Genomic DNA, 17,258 nt, shown 5'->3' with positions numbered 1-17,258 from the left:
GTTTATATTTAATATTTTGGATATTTTTAATTTTAATAGAGAACAAATAAATATAATAAAATAAGCAAGGAAATGATTGGGTGTAAATGATCTGTTAGCCAGGCTTCTTTCATTCGGTAATCATTTACTATGTCTAAAATTCTTAGAGTCTAACCCCTCCAGCACTGTCGGTGGAGTTCTCCTTGGGCGTATAAGGAGCTCTTGTGGTTGCTCTGTCGCTTTCGTCTCTCGTAAGAAATTTCCCTGCTTACAGCTATTATTTAGATAGAGAATCAAAGGCCCTTTAATTATTTCAGTTATTATTTCTATATATATATATATATATATATATATTCTTAGAGAGAGAGAGAGAGAGAACTGTTACTTTGCATTGCTCGCCGATTTCCTCTGTCCTTTCATTTGCAAGGTTCGTAGATCAGTTTTCACCCTCGGGCTTCCCTTTCTCGCATGTGTTTTCCTGCAAGATCTGATTTAGATTTGGTCTCATTTTGCAAGAGACTGAAGCGATTGCTTCGTTTTTGAGTCTCGTTTCAGATTTTAAGCGTCAACACTCTTTTCCTCCGTTCTTTTCTGAGGTCAATGTTGATAAGAGATAGTCTTAGCTTTGGATAAAAACTTTTCTTGGTTTCTTCACGGATTTCTTTGGGAATTTTGAAATTTTCTATGGTTGATTTGTAGTGCATTTCTCATCAGAAGATTTTTGCTCTAAATTTTAAAATTGGAGTGCTCAACTCTCCTTATATTCTGTCTTATTTCGCATCGAAACTTTCAGAATTTGGTTGGTTTTTGTGAACGCTTTGAGTTGAAACTTGCCTGTACGTGTTGAAATTTTTCTGTTAAAAGAAGTTTGGATTGAGCCTGTCAATTTCTTTGTTTAGTTACCGAGAACTCTAAGCAGTGTAACTGATTGACTGAATTAAGTGGCACTTTTGGATTACATTAGAAGAAAATCTAAATCGTGGAATCGCTAAAATAGGATACTTCAAATTTTATTACGATTTATTATAGTAATTTCTCTTTTACAGAAGTAGTTTCTGAGGCATTGAGAATGGTAGTGAAAATCTGTTTCTCATTATCTAATTTCTTTTTCCAGATTTGGGCTCAAAAACCTACTCTTGAAGTGGAGGATTAATTGAAGTTAATTGTTACTTGCATTTGTGATAAAGGCATGCACGTATCTTGTTGATATCTAGACAACCCTTTGTATCCATTGTTCACAACTGAAGAAAGAAGTGGGTGACAATGGAATCAGAAGGAGACATCGGGGTATGTATTGAAAGAAATATTTAGAGTTGTCTCAGATTTGCAGTTTGCTTCATTTGATTAGAAAATTGGGGATAAAAGAAAAGTAAACCACTTATGGGTTCTTCATTTTTTATTTTGTTTCCACTTCATTAAAAAATTGTACCGAAATAAAGCTAAGCACTTGCTAGAGTTCCATTGGAGTAAAACTTGTTGGTTTTTAGGTTTCATAATAAAAATAAGAATTCAAGTTTACTTTGTTTGCAATTGGGTTATTCAGTTTATTATGAATTTACTTCCTAGTTATCACTGCTCGCTTTGTTTTCTCTGTACTTTGATTTGTGTTCTCAGTTATAGTTGGGCGTGTCTGTTAGGTTTAGATGTTTTTACTTCTATTATGAAAGTTGTTCTTCTGTATTGCTAAATATGTGACTTGTTAATCTTTGATTGACCAGGGCAAGCCCATGAAGAATCTGGGTGGCCAGGTGTGCCAAATCTGTGGTGATAATGTTGGGAAAAATGCGGATGGTGATCCATTCATTGCTTGCGATGTATGTGCATTTCCCGTCTGTAGGCCTTGCTATGAATATGAGAGGAAGGATGGGAATCAGTCTTGCCCTCAATGCAAAACAAGATACAAGAGGCACAAAGGTGCTTCGAACGTTAATGTCTCACTAGATATTCGCATGGTTTTCCAAAGTTTCACATATATATTACATTTTTGAGATTTTTTGCTGTCATTTAGGAGTTGTTTATTAACACAGAGTATAAAATACATTTTCATGTTATTGTACTCAATTACCTTTCAATATAATTATCAATAGTTTTCCAATTATATTTCTTACTCATTTTTTCACTGGTTCCAGGTAGTCCTGCTATTCTTGGAGACAGACAAGAGGATGGTGATGCTGATGATGCTGTTAGTGATTTCAATTACTCGTCAGAAAACCAAAACCAGAAGCAGAAAATTGCAGAAAGAATGTTGAGCTGGCATGCAACATATGGTAGAGGGGAGGATGTTGGTGCTCCAAATTATGATAAGGAGGTTTCTCATAACCATATTCCCTTGCTCACCAATGGGCAGGAGGTAAGTCTATAAGCTGTCTATAAGCCATTGACTTGCTGTATAATTGATCATGCATGGAATGATGGATTGAAATTTTGTGTTTCGCACTCCCATTGTAGGTTTCTGGTGAGTTATCTGCTGCATCACCTGAGCGGCTTTCTATGGCATCTCCTGGAGTTGCTGGTGGAAAACGTATGCATCCTCTTCCTTTTGTTGCTGATATCAATCAATTGCACAAATTGAAATTTATCGTTCATAATAGGTTCTTATGCCTAATTGATTTTAATATTGAAATTACCGTGCAGCGAATATCAGGGTTGTGGATCCAGCGAGAGAGTTTGGTTCACCAGGGTTAGGCAATGTAGCCTGGAAGGAGAGAGTTGATGGCTGGAAGATGAAGCAGGAGAAAAATGTTGTTCCTTTGAGTACAGGCCAGGCTACTTCTGAAAGGGGCGCTGGAGATATTGATGCCAGCACTGACGTGCTTGTGGATGACTCTTTACTGTGCGTTCCCATCTGATTAAATTCTAGAACTTTTATGACGTTATTTGGTTCTTGTTAGTAGTCCACGGCAAGTTAAAAAAATTTTATAATCCCAATTATACTTCTCCAATCCTTTGTCTAGGATGTTTCTAAATCCTGCAATGAAGAATATTTTCTGAAATAGGCAAAACCTGGATATTAGTAACCATTGTAAACTTCCTGGTGTATGGGAGCTGAACCTGCTACAAATCTGTCTTCCCTAAGTTTAATTATCAATAGCGTTACTTCTTAATTTGCAGGAATGATGAAGCTCGGCAGCCTCTATCAAGGAAGGTTTCGATTCCCTCATCTAAAATAAACCCTTATCGGATGGTCATCATTCTGCGGCTTATTATTCTATGCATTTTCTTGCACTATCGAATAACGAACCCTGTTCCAAATGCCTATGCTCTGTGGTTGATATCTGTGATATGTGAGATTTGGTTTGCAATATCCTGGATATTGGATCAATTCCCTAAATGGCTTCCTGTTAACCGTGAAACGTATCTTGATAGGCTTGCCTTAAGGTAGGCTGTTTCTTCGTGCCTATCTCATGAATCCTTGCTAATATATTTTAAGCAGTTGCGTTGTTTCAGTCCCTTTGTCTAATTCTTGTTTTTGTGATTTAATTTCCTTGTCTGTATAACAGATACGATCGTGAAGGAGAACCATCTCAATTAGCTGCTGTTGACATTTTTGTGAGTACTGTCGACCCATTAAAGGAGCCTCCACTCGTGACAGCCAACACCGTGCTATCCATTCTTGCAGTTGACTACCCAGTTGATAAGGTCTCCTGCTATGTTTCTGATGATGGTGCTGCTATGTTAACATTTGAAGCACTCTCGGAGACATCAGAGTTTGCCAGGAAATGGGTACCTTTCTGCAAGAAATATAACATTGAGCCTCGGGCTCCGGAATGGTATTTTGCATTGAAGATTGACTACCTGAAGGATAAAGTTCAAACATCATTCGTTAAAGAACGTAGAGCTATGAAGGTAAGGGTTAGCCTGGTTGGTACTTGGTTGTCTTATTGCTCCATATTCATATTTTCATCATGTCACTTCTTTGTTTCTGTTGCAGAGAGAATATGAAGAATTCAAAGTTCGAATTAATGGGCTTGTTGCAAAGGCACAGAAAGTTCCTGAAGAAGGATGGATTATGCAGGATGGTACACCATGGCCTGGTAATAACACCAGAGACCATCCAGGAATGATCCAGGTAGGACTATTTTTGCATTCATAGATGCGCTATTCATGCATCTGCTCTAATCAGGACGGTGTTTGTTCTTATTTTCTAGTTTATTAATATACACACTCAAAGGTAGACTGGAAAAACTCCACAAATGGTTTTGTATGTTTGCCATGTGTCCATTTAATGGTAAATAAGGAAGTTAATATTAATGGACTCATGAGTGAAAAACAACTCTGCTTCTGTGTTTTTCCACTCCATTCACAGTGTATTGGATAATCATTACTTTGAATCAGATTTATTTGATTCCCAGAGTTACAAGTAATTTACATCCATTGTTAATGTCACTAAGGTTTTGTAAAATTTGTAGGTTTTCTTAGGCCAGAGTGGGGGCCTTGATGCTGAAGGCAATGAGCTGCCAAGGTTAGTTTATGTTTCTCGTGAAAAGCGTCCAGGGTTCCAACACCACAAGAAAGCTGGTGCTATGAATGCGCTTGTAAGTGGATTCCCAAATTTCACCTTATTTGTACTCTTTGTTGTCTATCTTATCTCATCCTAGCTGTCATTGACTCTTTCTTGCAGGTTCGAGTGTCAGCAGTCCTTACTAATGGACCTTTCTTGTTGAATCTTGATTGTGATCACTACATAAATAATAGCAAGGCCTTAAGGGAAGCTATGTGTTTTCTGATGGATCCAAACCTTGGGAAGCATGTTTGTTATGTTCAATTTCCACAAAGGTTTGATGGTATCGATCGGAATGATCGATATGCCAACAGAAATACTGTATTTTTTGATGTAAGCTCCATATCTTTCACAAGCAAAATATTTGCACTTCTGTTAATGATGTTGCTGATTGGTTTTTAGTTTTTACAGTTATGTAGAATGTCTGGTCTGGATCAGTTTTTTATCGAACATTCTGTTCTATAGAATTCTTTTTGACACATCTTCTATACTTTGTCAAATTCCAGATAAACTTGAGGGGCCTGGATGGCGTTCAAGGACCTGTTTATGTCGGTACGGGATGTGTCTTCAATAGAACCGCATTGTATGGATATGAACCTCCACTTAAGCCCAAGCATAGAAAATTGGGGGTGCTGTCTTCACTCTGTGGAGGTTCTCGTAAGAAGAGTTCAGAATCAAGTAAAAAGGGATCAGACAAGAAGAAATCTGGCAAGCATGTTGATCCTACTGTGCCAATATTCAGTCTAGAGGATATAGAAGAGGGTGTAGAAGGTAAACTATATGCTTTCTTGTCTTTTGGTTGTAGTGGTAAATATTAGTTAATGCCTTTTTTGGCCTGATGAGGAAAAGTCTCTTCCATGTCTTCCTTTGTGTATTTGTGAATCAGGTGCTGGGTTTGATGATGAAAAGTCACTACTAATGTCACAAATGAGTCTGGAGAAACGTTTTGGTCAATCTGCTGTTTTTGTTGCCTCTACACTTATGGAGAATGGTGGTGTCCCTCAGTCTGCAACACCAGAAACACTTCTTAAGGAAGCAATTCATGTTATCAGCTGTGGATACGAGGACAAAACAGACTGGGGAAGTGAGGTAAGTTGCTCCCCCCTCTCCTTTTGCACCCCAAAATGTTTATCACTTAAAGGCTTCAGATAGTGTGTGATTCCCGCTAAATGAAAAATTGATTGCCAGATTTCAAGGCTATTGAGTTAATGTTAGTAAGTTACTGCATTATGTAAAGGTTGTTTCTTTTCTGATTTAGAAGAAGAAAGGAATTAGAGTATAGTATAGTACCCAATAAATTGCATGTCAGTGAATAGAAGCTTGTTTAATGTGCATATTTCCCTTCCTAGATGAGGGACTGTCTGCATATTTAAATCCCAATTTTGAATTTTTGAAAATCCATAACCGTTCCTAGGAAGTTTGACAAATGCTTGCCTTAATTCTGTTTAATCTGATTTTGAAATTTTGTTGCATGTGCAGGATTATCTCTTGTTCTCTATGCATGTATTTTTGTTTCATCTTCTCTACTTCTTTCTCTTTTCATCTGCCATATTCGAGTTAAATTTTCATACTTTCTTCTGCCTGCAGATTGGGTGGATATATGGTTCTGTTACAGAAGATATTCTTACAGGATTCAAAATGCATGCCCGTGGTTGGCGATCAATTTACTGCATGCCAAAGCGTCCAGCCTTTAAAGGGTCTGCTCCTATTAATCTTTCAGATCGTCTGAACCAAGTGCTTAGATGGGCTCTTGGTTCTGTGGAAATTCTTTTCAGTAGGCATTGCCCTCTTTGGTATGGCTATGGTGGTAGGCTGAAGTGGCTTGAACGGTTTGCATATGTTAACACTACCATCTACCCAGTTACTGCTATTCCTCTTGTCATGTATTGCACACTGCCAGCTGTCTGCCTGCTAACTAACAAGTTCATTATCCCACAGGTTAGTCCTCTCTGTAACCTATGTTTCTTTTGCATATATGCACATATAATCCTGTCTTGACATAAACTTGTTGCCTATCTGGCATTTTCATTTTTAATCTGTCATCTTTTTATCTATTTAGTGGATATATAGTAGTTACCCGTTATGAGTCTGGAATCAGTTCATACTTATATGCTTTTGTGAAGACAAGTCTTCTCGGAACAGACCTTATTAGTACTTTTTTCTTTGGACCAAATTAGTAGTACTTCATTAAGTCCCTTTATTTTCTTAAATGCAAGCTGCAGATTGCTGCATTGTGTGCTAAATCTTTTCTTGTTTGGTTTGCTGTGACTGCAGATTAGTAACATTGCTAGTATATGGTTTATATCCCTCTTTCTTTCCATCTTTGCTACTGGTATCTTAGAAATGAGGTGGAGTGGTGTTGGAATCGACGAGTGGTGGAGAAATGAACAGTTTTGGGTTATTGGTGGCGTTTCGTCACATCTTTTTGCTGTTTTCCAAGGGCTTCTCAAAGTACTTGCTGGCATCGACACGAACTTCACCGTCACTTCAAAAGCATCAGACGAAGACGGGGATTTTGCTGAACTTTACATGTTCAAATGGACAACCCTTCTCATCCCACCAACTACTCTCCTCATTATAAACTTGGTGGGTGTTGTTGCAGGAATCTCCTATGCCATCAACAGCGGTTATCAATCATGGGGTCCTCTCTTTGGTAAGCTGTTCTTCGCCTTCTGGGTGATCATCCATCTCTACCCCTTCCTGAAAGGTTTGATGGGACGCCAAAACCGGACACCCACCATTGTTGTCGTATGGTCGATTCTGCTTGCCTCCATTTTCTCTTTGCTGTGGGTGCGGATTGATCCCTTTACAACTAGAGTTACCGGGCCGGCTGTAGAAGAGTGTGGAATCAACTGTTAAGAGAGGGATACCTGATAAAAGACTGAACGCATATTTGGTCGCACCAAGCTGCAAATGCCAAAAGGTGGGGAATTACGTTCATTATCTTGTTCTTCTGTCTTTTAATTATAATTTGTGTATGTCGATTCACATCATGTGCAGAGTATAGGTTGTATGAAATCATCTTGTTTTACCAGGAGTGTAATGTAATATATTGGACATAACTTATGGTCAAGCACTGCTGGAAAAATGCAATTTATTCAAGTAGATATGTTCTGATTTTATAAGCAAAATTCGAGTTCGATTCATCTATTATTCCTGGATTGCATGTCAGTACAGAAAGTCCCTTTTTTTTTTCAACCTGTACTCAAACATTGAAATGTTTTAAAGTAACGAAATCAACTTGATTAAAGTAATTAAATATAATGTTTATTTAAAGTAGTGAGATTATTTAAATGCAAAATCAGTGAAAATGTATATTTCTGACATCATTTACTTGATAACAAGTTTAACAATGATATATTTATACAAACCAATCGCTGGCTGGGCTGCGTTCCCTCGGGAAACATATGGACATTTACACGTATACAAACATATAGCTTTGGTTCGCACGTGGTCACCCCACGTTGTTTGCATGCAACCCCTGACATGCACAACCAGCACATGGATTCATCAATTTATCCTTTTTGATTTTTTGGAGGGGATAATTCTGATTATCATTATCCTGATCATGGCTGTGATCAGCATTGCTCTGACACGAGCAAGATAGATGTCGTGACACACGCCACAGTTGCTTGGAAGCTGCCACGAATAATCATTTTACCTGTATATATCTTTTTGCTCTTTAGTTACTCCGTCAGTGTTGTTGTTTTAAGACACATCCCGAGCTTTTCTGTGTCGCCAAACGATTATTCTCGATGGCTATCATCAGTAGTGAAGAACCGGTGATCTCTAGGCTGGACAGATTAGACAACATGGTACGTCCTTTTCCTTGATGTTTTGAGTATGGCTTTCCGCTTTCTGTTACTACATGAACATGATTATGTCTCTTTCCAAAATCCACAAGAATGAATTAATGTCGACCCATAGCAGAAGGCTAACGTAGCAGACTACTGTTACTCTGTCAGATTAACATTTGATGATGTTTTTGTTTTATCGTATGATCAGTTAAGGCAGTTGGAGGAAATAAGAGGGTGCAGCAAGTCGCCGAGGAGCTCTTGCGCATCCACCCCATCAAGTGGGACTTTCACCAGCGAGGGTCATCCATCATCCTTGGATTTGGCCTCCCCAAGCAGCCTGGAGAAGCACTGCCGTCCTATTGATCATGTGATGGTGGAGACTCAGGTTAAAGGAACGCTCATCCAGAGGCTGGACCAACTAGAGGACCGTCTTCTAAAGGTGAGAACAATTAAGTACCGATATCGCGTTTTGATTGATTATTTGATACCCAAGGAATTAGTCTGATGGTTTTCTTTTGTGCCTTTGAATCAGCTATGTTTGCAGTTGGAGGAAGAACTAGAAGCAGAGAAGAGGAGAGAAAAGAGTGTTGAGAAGAGGCCTGCGCACCAGAAAGGAATTAAACAGTTTGTGACACAATGTGTCAAAGGAAAACACTCAAAATACAAGTTGAAGCAAGGAGCTGGGGTTGAAAATCTTGATGTAAAAATATTGTAAAATATATCTCCCTCTTTTTTGGTGCAGTCTTGTGTTGTTTCTAGTCTGTCTCCTAATTATTCATGGGAGTTTCTGCATGCGTGCAGAGAGGATTTTCCTATATCGGGCCATGCGGGCATTTATATAGAATAACTAGTGTGGTTTTCCATGCTCTCGACGTGGGCTGCGGCCTAAATTTCCTTAAACCCTAAGGCTCGTGCTAACATGAGAGGAGTTTTATCCCAATTATGTTTCAAACATCATAGATCAAATGCGGGAAAAACTTTCTATTTATAATACATAATTAGGTTTGAAGTTTTTGGGAACCCTAATCTTAATAGTTTTTTAGAAGCCAAACTAGGCATCTAATCTAAGCACTTGAACCAAACAAGTAAGTATAAATTAAATCCAAGTAAGCAAACAGGCAACAGGTTAGACCCGAACTTATATTGATGATTGGTGGCCTTAATTCTGCGGAGACGTGCACATATGGCCTTCTGCCCCGTCCACAAGTTTATTATATCTTTCCTTTTGATTATTAATTAATGGTAGTGGCTACTAGCAGTATGTTTTGCCAGAATAATGAAAGAATAAATAAAAATTTAAAATGCATTTTTTTTCTTGATGACATGACGGGAGAAAATTGTGTGTTCGATTTGGTCAATCCTGTCCTTGTCGTTTATCCGACCCTCTGGATGAAAAGGTTTGCCCCATAATTTGTGTCAATATCTACGAAGGAAAAACTGAAGTGATACATGATGAACCCCATCTTTGGACAGTTGTGTGTTTTGAGTACAATTATTCGAACCAAACTTTGGTTCATCAATCCACTGGCTATAAGATGATCCCATGGAGCTAAGAGTTGATGACCCCCACCGGTTTGCTTTGATGGAAAATATATTGGCCTAACATGCATCTACCATTGATTTTCTTTTCTGTGTCTAATTTTATTTTCTTAGGAATAAAAGGTTGCTCTCAGTACTCTTCTTTCAGTCGTAGGGGAGAAAGAAAAACCCACACCCACATCGATCTTCGTGATGGGGACGGTAGCGTAGCTAAGCTAAGATACAGACATGGCATTGCCAAGTGTACCATGACGAGCATTGCTGAAATAACCAGTGGTTCCTACTTCCTCTTTGGAATGGTTCCCGGGAGAGGGAGCTAAGAAAACCAGGCCAAAAGTTTGTGTCACCGTCACGAGGAAAAATCTGGAATGACGACATTGCATGTGGTTTACTAGCAGGAGGAACTTTTGGACAATGGGGCCAACTGCCCATTTGGGTTTTGTTTGTTAATCTCCATCAGGTAGCTGCTGCTCCTCCAAGGTTGTTGAAATAGACTTATCAAAAAACACCCTCCCTGGAAATATTTTTTTTTTGTGGGCCTTAAATCCCATCTTTCACTGTTTCTTTTTTCTGGTTTGTTCGATAGTTTTCGTGTATGCTGGATGAACAGAACAGTTTGTTTTTGCTTTTGGGGGTTAAAGATGATGGAGAAACGAGCGAGCCTGTAAACAGGACGGAAGATGGAAAGCAATATCTCTGCTTGAGAAAGAGAGTGATGGATTGGAATAATAGACGAGAGGATGCTATTATTTTGCCCATACACCTCCAAGTTGGAAGTATCATTACAATTCTTATTGAATCTAATTCTCATTAGAATCAAACCACGAGAGAGAGGAGACGTGACTCCTCCTTTTCAACAATTATTTCTCTATTGAACAAACGCAACACACACACATATATAAATTAATACCATGTGTTCATCAACCAAATAAGTTCATATATATATAAAGCAAGAAAATTAACTAAGCTAATAAACATACATATGCATATATTTGTTAAAATACGTGTGAGCCTTTGAAATTTAAATTCATTGCGCAAATTAAGACATGATTGCTTTGGAAATCCATTGTGTAACATGTGCAAAGACAAAAATTAAGAAATTGGTTTTGAGCCATGATGAGGAAAACGTTGTGGGAAACACATGCCTATCTTAACTTGTCTACATCTCTAAAAGAATCTAGGCTACTTATTTAAGCAAATTATTCTTCTTAATTCCCTTCGTCTTCTCTTTCGTTTATTAAACTTTAACACACCCTAAACCAACCAAATTAAAATACCCATCATATTACCTTAGAAGCTAAACAAAATGATGCTACATATTCATGGTTAAAATTAAACCATAAGAATTAACTTCTAACTTACCTCAATTTTGCTTTTCTCAATTGGATTTCACCCCACAATTAACCATAATTCACCGTTGCCCTGACATCCGTTCCCCTCCTTACTTCTGATTGGCGGACTCCAAAGCCCCCCCAACTCAAATCCACTTTGATTTCTGGTTCCACGTCCGCTTTCTCTGGTCGGTTTGAACGCCTCCACCAAACCAACCTTATAGTCCTTCCTTCTCCTTCCGTAATTGGCACAGCCCGTCGCATATCTCGGCAAAATTTGAACAACCGTTTAATTTTGAAATAAAATAAGGATTTTTTTATCTTCACCCATAGGCTTTTGACCATTAAAAAGCCATAATGCTTCTCAAGTTCGATTCATTTATTATTTTTATGATTAAAGATTATTTAAATACAAATTAAAATTTGTTTAGATATAATAAAAGCAAAAAAAAAAACATAGTCCAAATAGTGATCATCGATTAAGGAAGGATGGAAATATAAACTTGAATGTTACATATCATATTAGATTTAATTACTATATTAAGAAAATGGTAATATTATAATGACAAAATAATCTCAAGACGTTACCCGTTCCAGTGTGGAAGAAAATCACACAATTAATGCTGCAATCTCATATTTTAGAAATAAGAGTTTCGGAAAAATTTATGAATATGAGAATATCGGAAAATAAATCTTTTGAAAAGAACGTAATGTCTTGCTTACGGGTACAAGTACAAGTCCCAATTATAAAAAGAAAAGGGGCGAAGCAAATTTGACTCTCATTTCAAGCTAATTTGGTGTGAATTTCAATGACATTTCATAGGGTATTCTCATTTTTCTTTCTCCCAGTTTCCTCTTCCCCAAGAACCCGGGGCCTTGTCATTTCCACTTTTTATTTTTTTTTCAAAACACAAGATTGCATTTTCTCCTCATTTCATTTCATTTCAACTTCAGTTTCTAGACGTTACTTTCTCTCTCTCTCTCTCTCTCTCTGTGCAGACCCCAAAAGGGGGTAAGAAATCTCTTTCATTAGTTTTCTTGGTAGCATCGATGGAGATGTTGTTTGAGGATAAATGGTTTGGTTGTTTATTAAAGGCGGTTCTTATTCTATCCTTTGATATTTACTCTTCGGATCCGTAAGCAACACACTCCATACCACTTCACTGTTATCTCCCTTTCTCGCTAGATCTGTTTCAGCTTTGCTCTTCTCAGTGGATTTTTTACTTCAATCTTTAATCTTTCTTGTTTTCTTGGTAAGTTTTACTTTTGGATTGTGTATTGATCTTTTGCTTTTTGATCAAGTTTGGACATTGACTTTGTGATCAGCTGATTTGCATTTCCATTTCTTTGTTTCGATTTTCTCTTTCTTTTTTAAGCTAACGTTGAAGTATCTGAGGAACGGACTTTACGTTGAGCAAATTTGGGAGTGATTGGGAGCTTGATATTTTAACTCAAGATTACATTTTTTTAATTAAATGTGTTTAGTGATCCTGTAAACAGTGGAGATGCTATTTCAAATCATGATTTTAGTTCTTTTAAGATTCGAGGTAGCTGTTAGCTTTGGATACTTGTTCTTTGATTGATTTGATTTCGAGCAAAGAATGGATGGAAAATGATGGGGAGAGAATCTTTCCTTTCCTTTTTAGTTTTCATTTTTAAGCTTATTTGAGATTTCTTCTAACTTTATTGAGCAATATTTGATAATTTTTTAATTCGTTAATTCTGAAAAATTAGGGGCTTAAATCTGGACTAATACTAGAGATTCAAATAAATCTCTACCGTAAAACCTAAAGATTGCGTTCTTATTCTGGGTTGGGTTTGTAGTCACTAACCAATATTCATGAAATCTCTTTTGATCTTATTCTTGCTTTGCCTGCGTTTTATTCCTTCCAAGAGATAAGTTTTTCTTTTTAAATACTTTGTGTTTTGTCTGTTATAATCTATAAAAAAGGTTGTATAGTTCTTTTCATATGTTGATTCGTCTTATTCAAGATAAAATTTCTTTATCTTGGGAATGGAATCGTTGGCTTTGTCAATTTTCTGTCGAGTACTTATCTTAGATTATTCTAAAATATGACCAGATCTGTCATCTGACAGAAACTTAAGATGCTTGTAGCTGGTAATTGGCTAATACTTGTCGGTTTTTTCTTATTAATCCTTTGAGTTCTGGTTGTGATCAATAGAATTTCAGTGTGTATTGTTGGTTTTCTTCTATTTTAAACTGGCCAGAGTAGTCACCTTTGCTTACTGATAATGCATGTGTATTCTCACGTGAACACTTTCTTGTTTTACTATGTTTGGAAAGGAAGAATTTGTGAAAATCTGATAGTTATATTGTTGTGTTGCGTTTCTTTTTGAAGGATGAAGTAATTCTATCCTAAATCTATTTTCCTTGTCAATGTAATGGTTTCTTTGGCTGCCAATGTTTGTTTTCCTTTTTCTTATGATATATTGTGTTTCACTTAACCTTATTTCTTCTTTTTATTTTTCTTTTAAGAAATTGATGCCGGCTTGCATTCTTTTGCCATTTCTAAAGTTATTTTCCTGAGATGTTCTGTATGCCCATGTGATCCAAACATTTTCTGAGCATCAAAGCTATTACTAGATGGGTTTTGATCCTTTAATTTGTTTTAACAAGTTATATATTCTTGGTTCATGAATTTCCAGGTAACTGAAGCATGTGCGGTGGTCCGGAGCAATCAAAATCTGAGTCCAATCCTACGTCAACTAGAGAACCAACATCTAACGCCAAAGACATGGATCATCTAACTGTGAAAACTGAAGACTCCTTTTCCAGCTTACTTGAGCTTGCTTCTAACAATGATGTTGAGGGCATTAAGCAATCCATAGTGCAGGATGCTTCTTCAGTCGATGAGGTTGGACTTTGGTATAGTCGTGAAAAGGGCTCAAACCAAATAGTTGCAAAGCATAGAACTCCATTAATGGTTGCTGCTACCTATGGTAGTGTTGATGCAGTTAAGCTTATACTGACTCACTCAGCGGCCGATGTCAACCTATCGTGCGATACAAACAAAAGTACTGCCCTTCACTGTGCTGCCTCGGGTGGATCTCTTCATGCAATTGATGTTGTCAAGCTACTTTTATCAGCTGGTGCTGATCCGAATTGCACTGATGCCATTGGCCACCGACCTGTTGATGTTGTTGTTGTACATCCAAAGCTTCAAAGCATGAGAGCTGTTCTTGAAGAACTTCTTTCAGGACATGTTTCTGATGACTCTTTTAGGGAGCACAACTTAAGGATATCCATTGATAACTCTACCTCTAGCTCGCCAACCCTTTCTTCTTCACTGGAGAATGGATCACCACCTTCTCCTTCGAATTTGGCATCTTCTCCAATGGCTTCAAAATTCAATGATATACCTGTTAATTCTGCACCTGAGAAAAAAGAATACCCAGTTGATCCATCTCTCCCTGATATCAAGAACAGCATTTATGCAACTGATGAGTTTCGCATGTTTTCATTCAAGATCCGCCCTTGCTCAAGAGCATACTCCCATGATTGGACAGAGTGTCCATTTGTCCATCCAGGAGAGAATGCACGCAGAAGGGACCCACGTAAGTACCACTACAGCTGTGTACCTTGCCCTGATTTCAGAAAAGGGGCTTGTAGACGAGGGGATATGTGTGAATATGCCCATGGAGTTTTTGAATGTTGGCTACATCCAGCACAATACCGGACTCGGCTGTGCAAGGATGGCACAAGTTGTAATAGGCGGGTCTGCTTTTTTGCTCATACAGCTGAGGAACTGCGCCCGCTGTATGTCTCTACCGGCTCTGCTGTTCCTTCACCACGCTCATCTGCATCTGCTGCTAATGTCATGGACATGGCTGCTGCTATGAGCCTTTTACCTGGTTCACCCTCATCAGTATCTGGCATGTCTCCTTCACCATTTAATCAGGGCATGTCTCCGTCGGCAAATGGCCTTTCCCACTCATCTGCAGCATGGCCACAGCCAAATGTTCCAACACTTCATCTCCCTGGAAGCAACCTTCAATCAAGCCGCCTGAGATCCTCCCTTAGTGCCCGAGACATCCCACCTGGGGACTTTGACATGTTGCGTGATTTTGATGCCCAGCAACAGATTCTAAATGATTTAACCTGTTTCTCTCAGTCCCGTAACAACTCAGTGTCCGTGAGTCGCTCTGGTTGGTCTAAAACATTAACTCCTTCAAACCTTGAAGAGCTGTTTTCTGCAGAAATCTCTTCATCTCCTAGATATACTGATCAGACAGCTGCTTCTGCTGTATTCTCCCCAACCCATAAATCAGCTGTTCTTAATCAATTCCAACAGCAACAGAGCATCTTATCTCCAATCAGTACAAATGTTTTCTCACCCAAAAATATTGAGCATCCTCTGTTGCAGGCTTCTTTTGGTGTTGGGTCTCCTGGAAGAATGTCACCAAGAAGTACTGAGCCAATCTCCCCTATGGCTGCTCGCATCTCAGCATTTGTTCAGCGTGAGAAGCAGCAGCAGCAGCTACGCAGCCTTAGCTCAAGGGAACTTGGATCGAACAATCCTGCTTCAATTGTTGGATCTCCTGTGAATTCTTCTTGGTCCAAGTGGGGATCACCTAATGGAAAGTTGGACTGGTCAGTTAATGGAGATGAAATGGGTGAATTGCGGAGATCATCATCATTTGAGCTGGGGAACAACGGTGAGGAGCCTGATTTGTCATGGGTCCAATCTCTTGTGAAGGAATCCCCACCTGAGATGATGAAAGAGAAGTTGGCTGTTTCTGTGCCAGGTGGTGCACCACCTGGTGAGGTTCTGAATAATTCTAATTCCCAGATCGATTCTGTCGATCATTCTGTTATAGGAGCTTGGCTTGAGCAGATGCAGCTCGATCAGCTTGTAGTCTAGAGAAACAAGAGTTCATTTTTTTTCCTCATCAAGATAAGTGAAAAAACAGATTTCTCAAGGTACATAATTTTTATGGGTCCTTTGCCAGTGAGAAAGATAGAACTGGGAAGTGAAAGTGCTGAAGGCAGGAAAAAAGAAGTGTGGCGTAAAGAGTTGGTGGAAAATTTCTGGGAATTTTATTCAATTTTTTTTTATCATTTATTGTTTACTGCAGAATTCCTGCAAAAGGTGTAGAAAGCCTCTTCCTGGGCTAAATATTAAGCAATGGAGCCCGGGTTCTGGTCTTTCTCTTCCATCATATCTGTTTCTAGGATTACTATTTTTTACTATGATTTTCTTTATTAAAGGAAGGGTAGCTACATGTTTAAGGCTTTGTATCTTTTTGATGATATTTTCCTGGGGAAAATTAGTGAAAGAAAGAATTCTGAGGGAGAGGGAGGTGATTCTTTTTTATGTAGTGTAGAAGATATGCATTTTGATTAGAAAATGCATTTTGTGGGATCATATGAAGGACGGGGAGGCAGCAGTAATGCGTTTCCCTTGGATGATGTAAAGCCGAATTAAAGTTGTATCTGTTATTTCAATACCTTTTTTTTTTTCTTTATATATATGCTTGGCTTGGACATACCCGTTCGCAACTCTCTCTGTCATACATTTTGCTCACTCGATGGTCAGTTCTTATTCGTGTGAAGTATTCATGCATGGGGATCTGTGATGTGGTGGCCCCCCCCTGAGGGAAGGGGATTGGTTGAGTGGATACTTTTTCGGATTCTTTCAATCTTTCTTGAGAAGGAGATCATGAATCGTTGGATGGGGGAGGGAGCTTGTTAAGGGACATCTTTTCTTGAATCGGAATGTGGATCCAACTTTCTAAAGGTGATGGGTGTGCTCTCGTTTAGGGGAGTGGGATGAAGTGTGTACCTCTCTATGATGGCAATCACTCACCCTGTAAAGTAGGTCGGTTGGTCTTTTATGGAGTCGGGTAAGAAATGGTTGTGGTTTCTACTTTCTTCATTGATAGTGATCTGTGGGGGCACGTGACACGGCTCCCAGGGCTTTGCCTTTGATGGTCGGTTGAGAATTAATGTTTGCTTAATTCTCAAGTGTAAAATGGTATGGTTCCAAGAATCATCAAATATCATCAAAGATGGATGGATCATCATAACCGAGGACGCCACCATGACTGTAAGCTGCCTCTGCCTCTTTTAGGGATCAAAGGCATCATCTA

The 17,258-nt window shown here is 38.5% G+C and overlaps 2 protein-coding genes and 1 pseudogene across 6 annotated transcripts; all 3 read left to right on the top strand.

Annotated features, from left to right (window-relative positions):
• The first annotated feature begins 72 nt into the window (after positions 1–72).
• LOC110413442 (cellulose synthase A catalytic subunit 3 [UDP-forming]) lies at positions 73–7,611 on the top strand. 2 transcript variants are annotated; one of them, XM_021424241.2, is made up of 15 exons: positions 73–230; positions 1,094–1,266; positions 1,698–1,893; positions 2,109–2,329; positions 2,428–2,500; positions 2,614–2,812; positions 3,091–3,357; positions 3,480–3,825; positions 3,911–4,048; positions 4,389–4,514; positions 4,601–4,813; positions 4,987–5,251; positions 5,367–5,569; positions 6,068–6,418; positions 6,755–7,611. In XM_021424241.2, exons 2-15 carry the CDS (start codon positions 1,243–1,245, stop codon positions 7,337–7,339), a joined length of 3,207 nt encoding a protein of 1,068 aa, XP_021279916.1. In that variant the 5' UTR covers positions 73–230; positions 1,094–1,242; the 3' UTR covers positions 7,340–7,611. The 2 variants fall into 2 exon arrangements, with proteins under 2 accessions (XP_021279916.1, XP_021279915.1); XM_021424240.2 differs by lacking the exon at positions 73–230 and adding an exon at positions 249–406.
• A 123-nt stretch (positions 7,612–7,734) lies between these two features.
• LOC110413444 (uncharacterized) lies at positions 7,735–9,059 on the top strand. Its single transcript, XM_021424243.1, has 3 exons — positions 7,735–8,295; positions 8,486–8,716; positions 8,810–9,059. The coding sequence occupies exons 1-3, from the start codon at positions 8,236–8,238 to the stop codon at positions 8,990–8,992; spliced, it is 474 nt and encodes a 157-aa protein (XP_021279918.1). The 5' UTR covers positions 7,735–8,235; the 3' UTR covers positions 8,993–9,059.
• A 2,931-nt stretch (positions 9,060–11,990) lies between these two features.
• Positions 11,991–16,398, top strand: LOC110414534 (zinc finger CCCH domain-containing protein 30 pseudogene; annotated as a pseudogene). Of its 3 annotated transcripts, none has more exons than XR_016351041.1 (2): positions 11,991–12,283; positions 13,815–16,398. The product of XR_016351041.1 is annotated as a zinc finger CCCH domain-containing protein 30 pseudogene, transcript variant X2 (transcript). The 3 variants fall into 3 exon arrangements; XR_016351040.1 differs by having other exon boundaries at positions 11,992–12,400; XR_016351042.1 differs by having other exon boundaries at positions 11,997–12,159.
• Positions 16,399–17,258: the final 860 nt, after the last annotated feature.

Source organism: Theobroma umbraticum, unplaced genomic scaffold (genome assembly GCF_002168275.2).
Source record: "Theobroma umbraticum cultivar Fairchild unplaced genomic scaffold, ASM216827v3 scaffold_4.1, whole genome shotgun sequence".
Taxonomy (NCBI): domain Eukaryota; kingdom Viridiplantae; phylum Streptophyta; class Magnoliopsida; order Malvales; family Malvaceae; genus Theobroma; species Theobroma umbraticum.
Note: the sequence above shows the minus strand (reverse complement) of the source record. Positions and strands in the feature narration are given on the sequence as shown.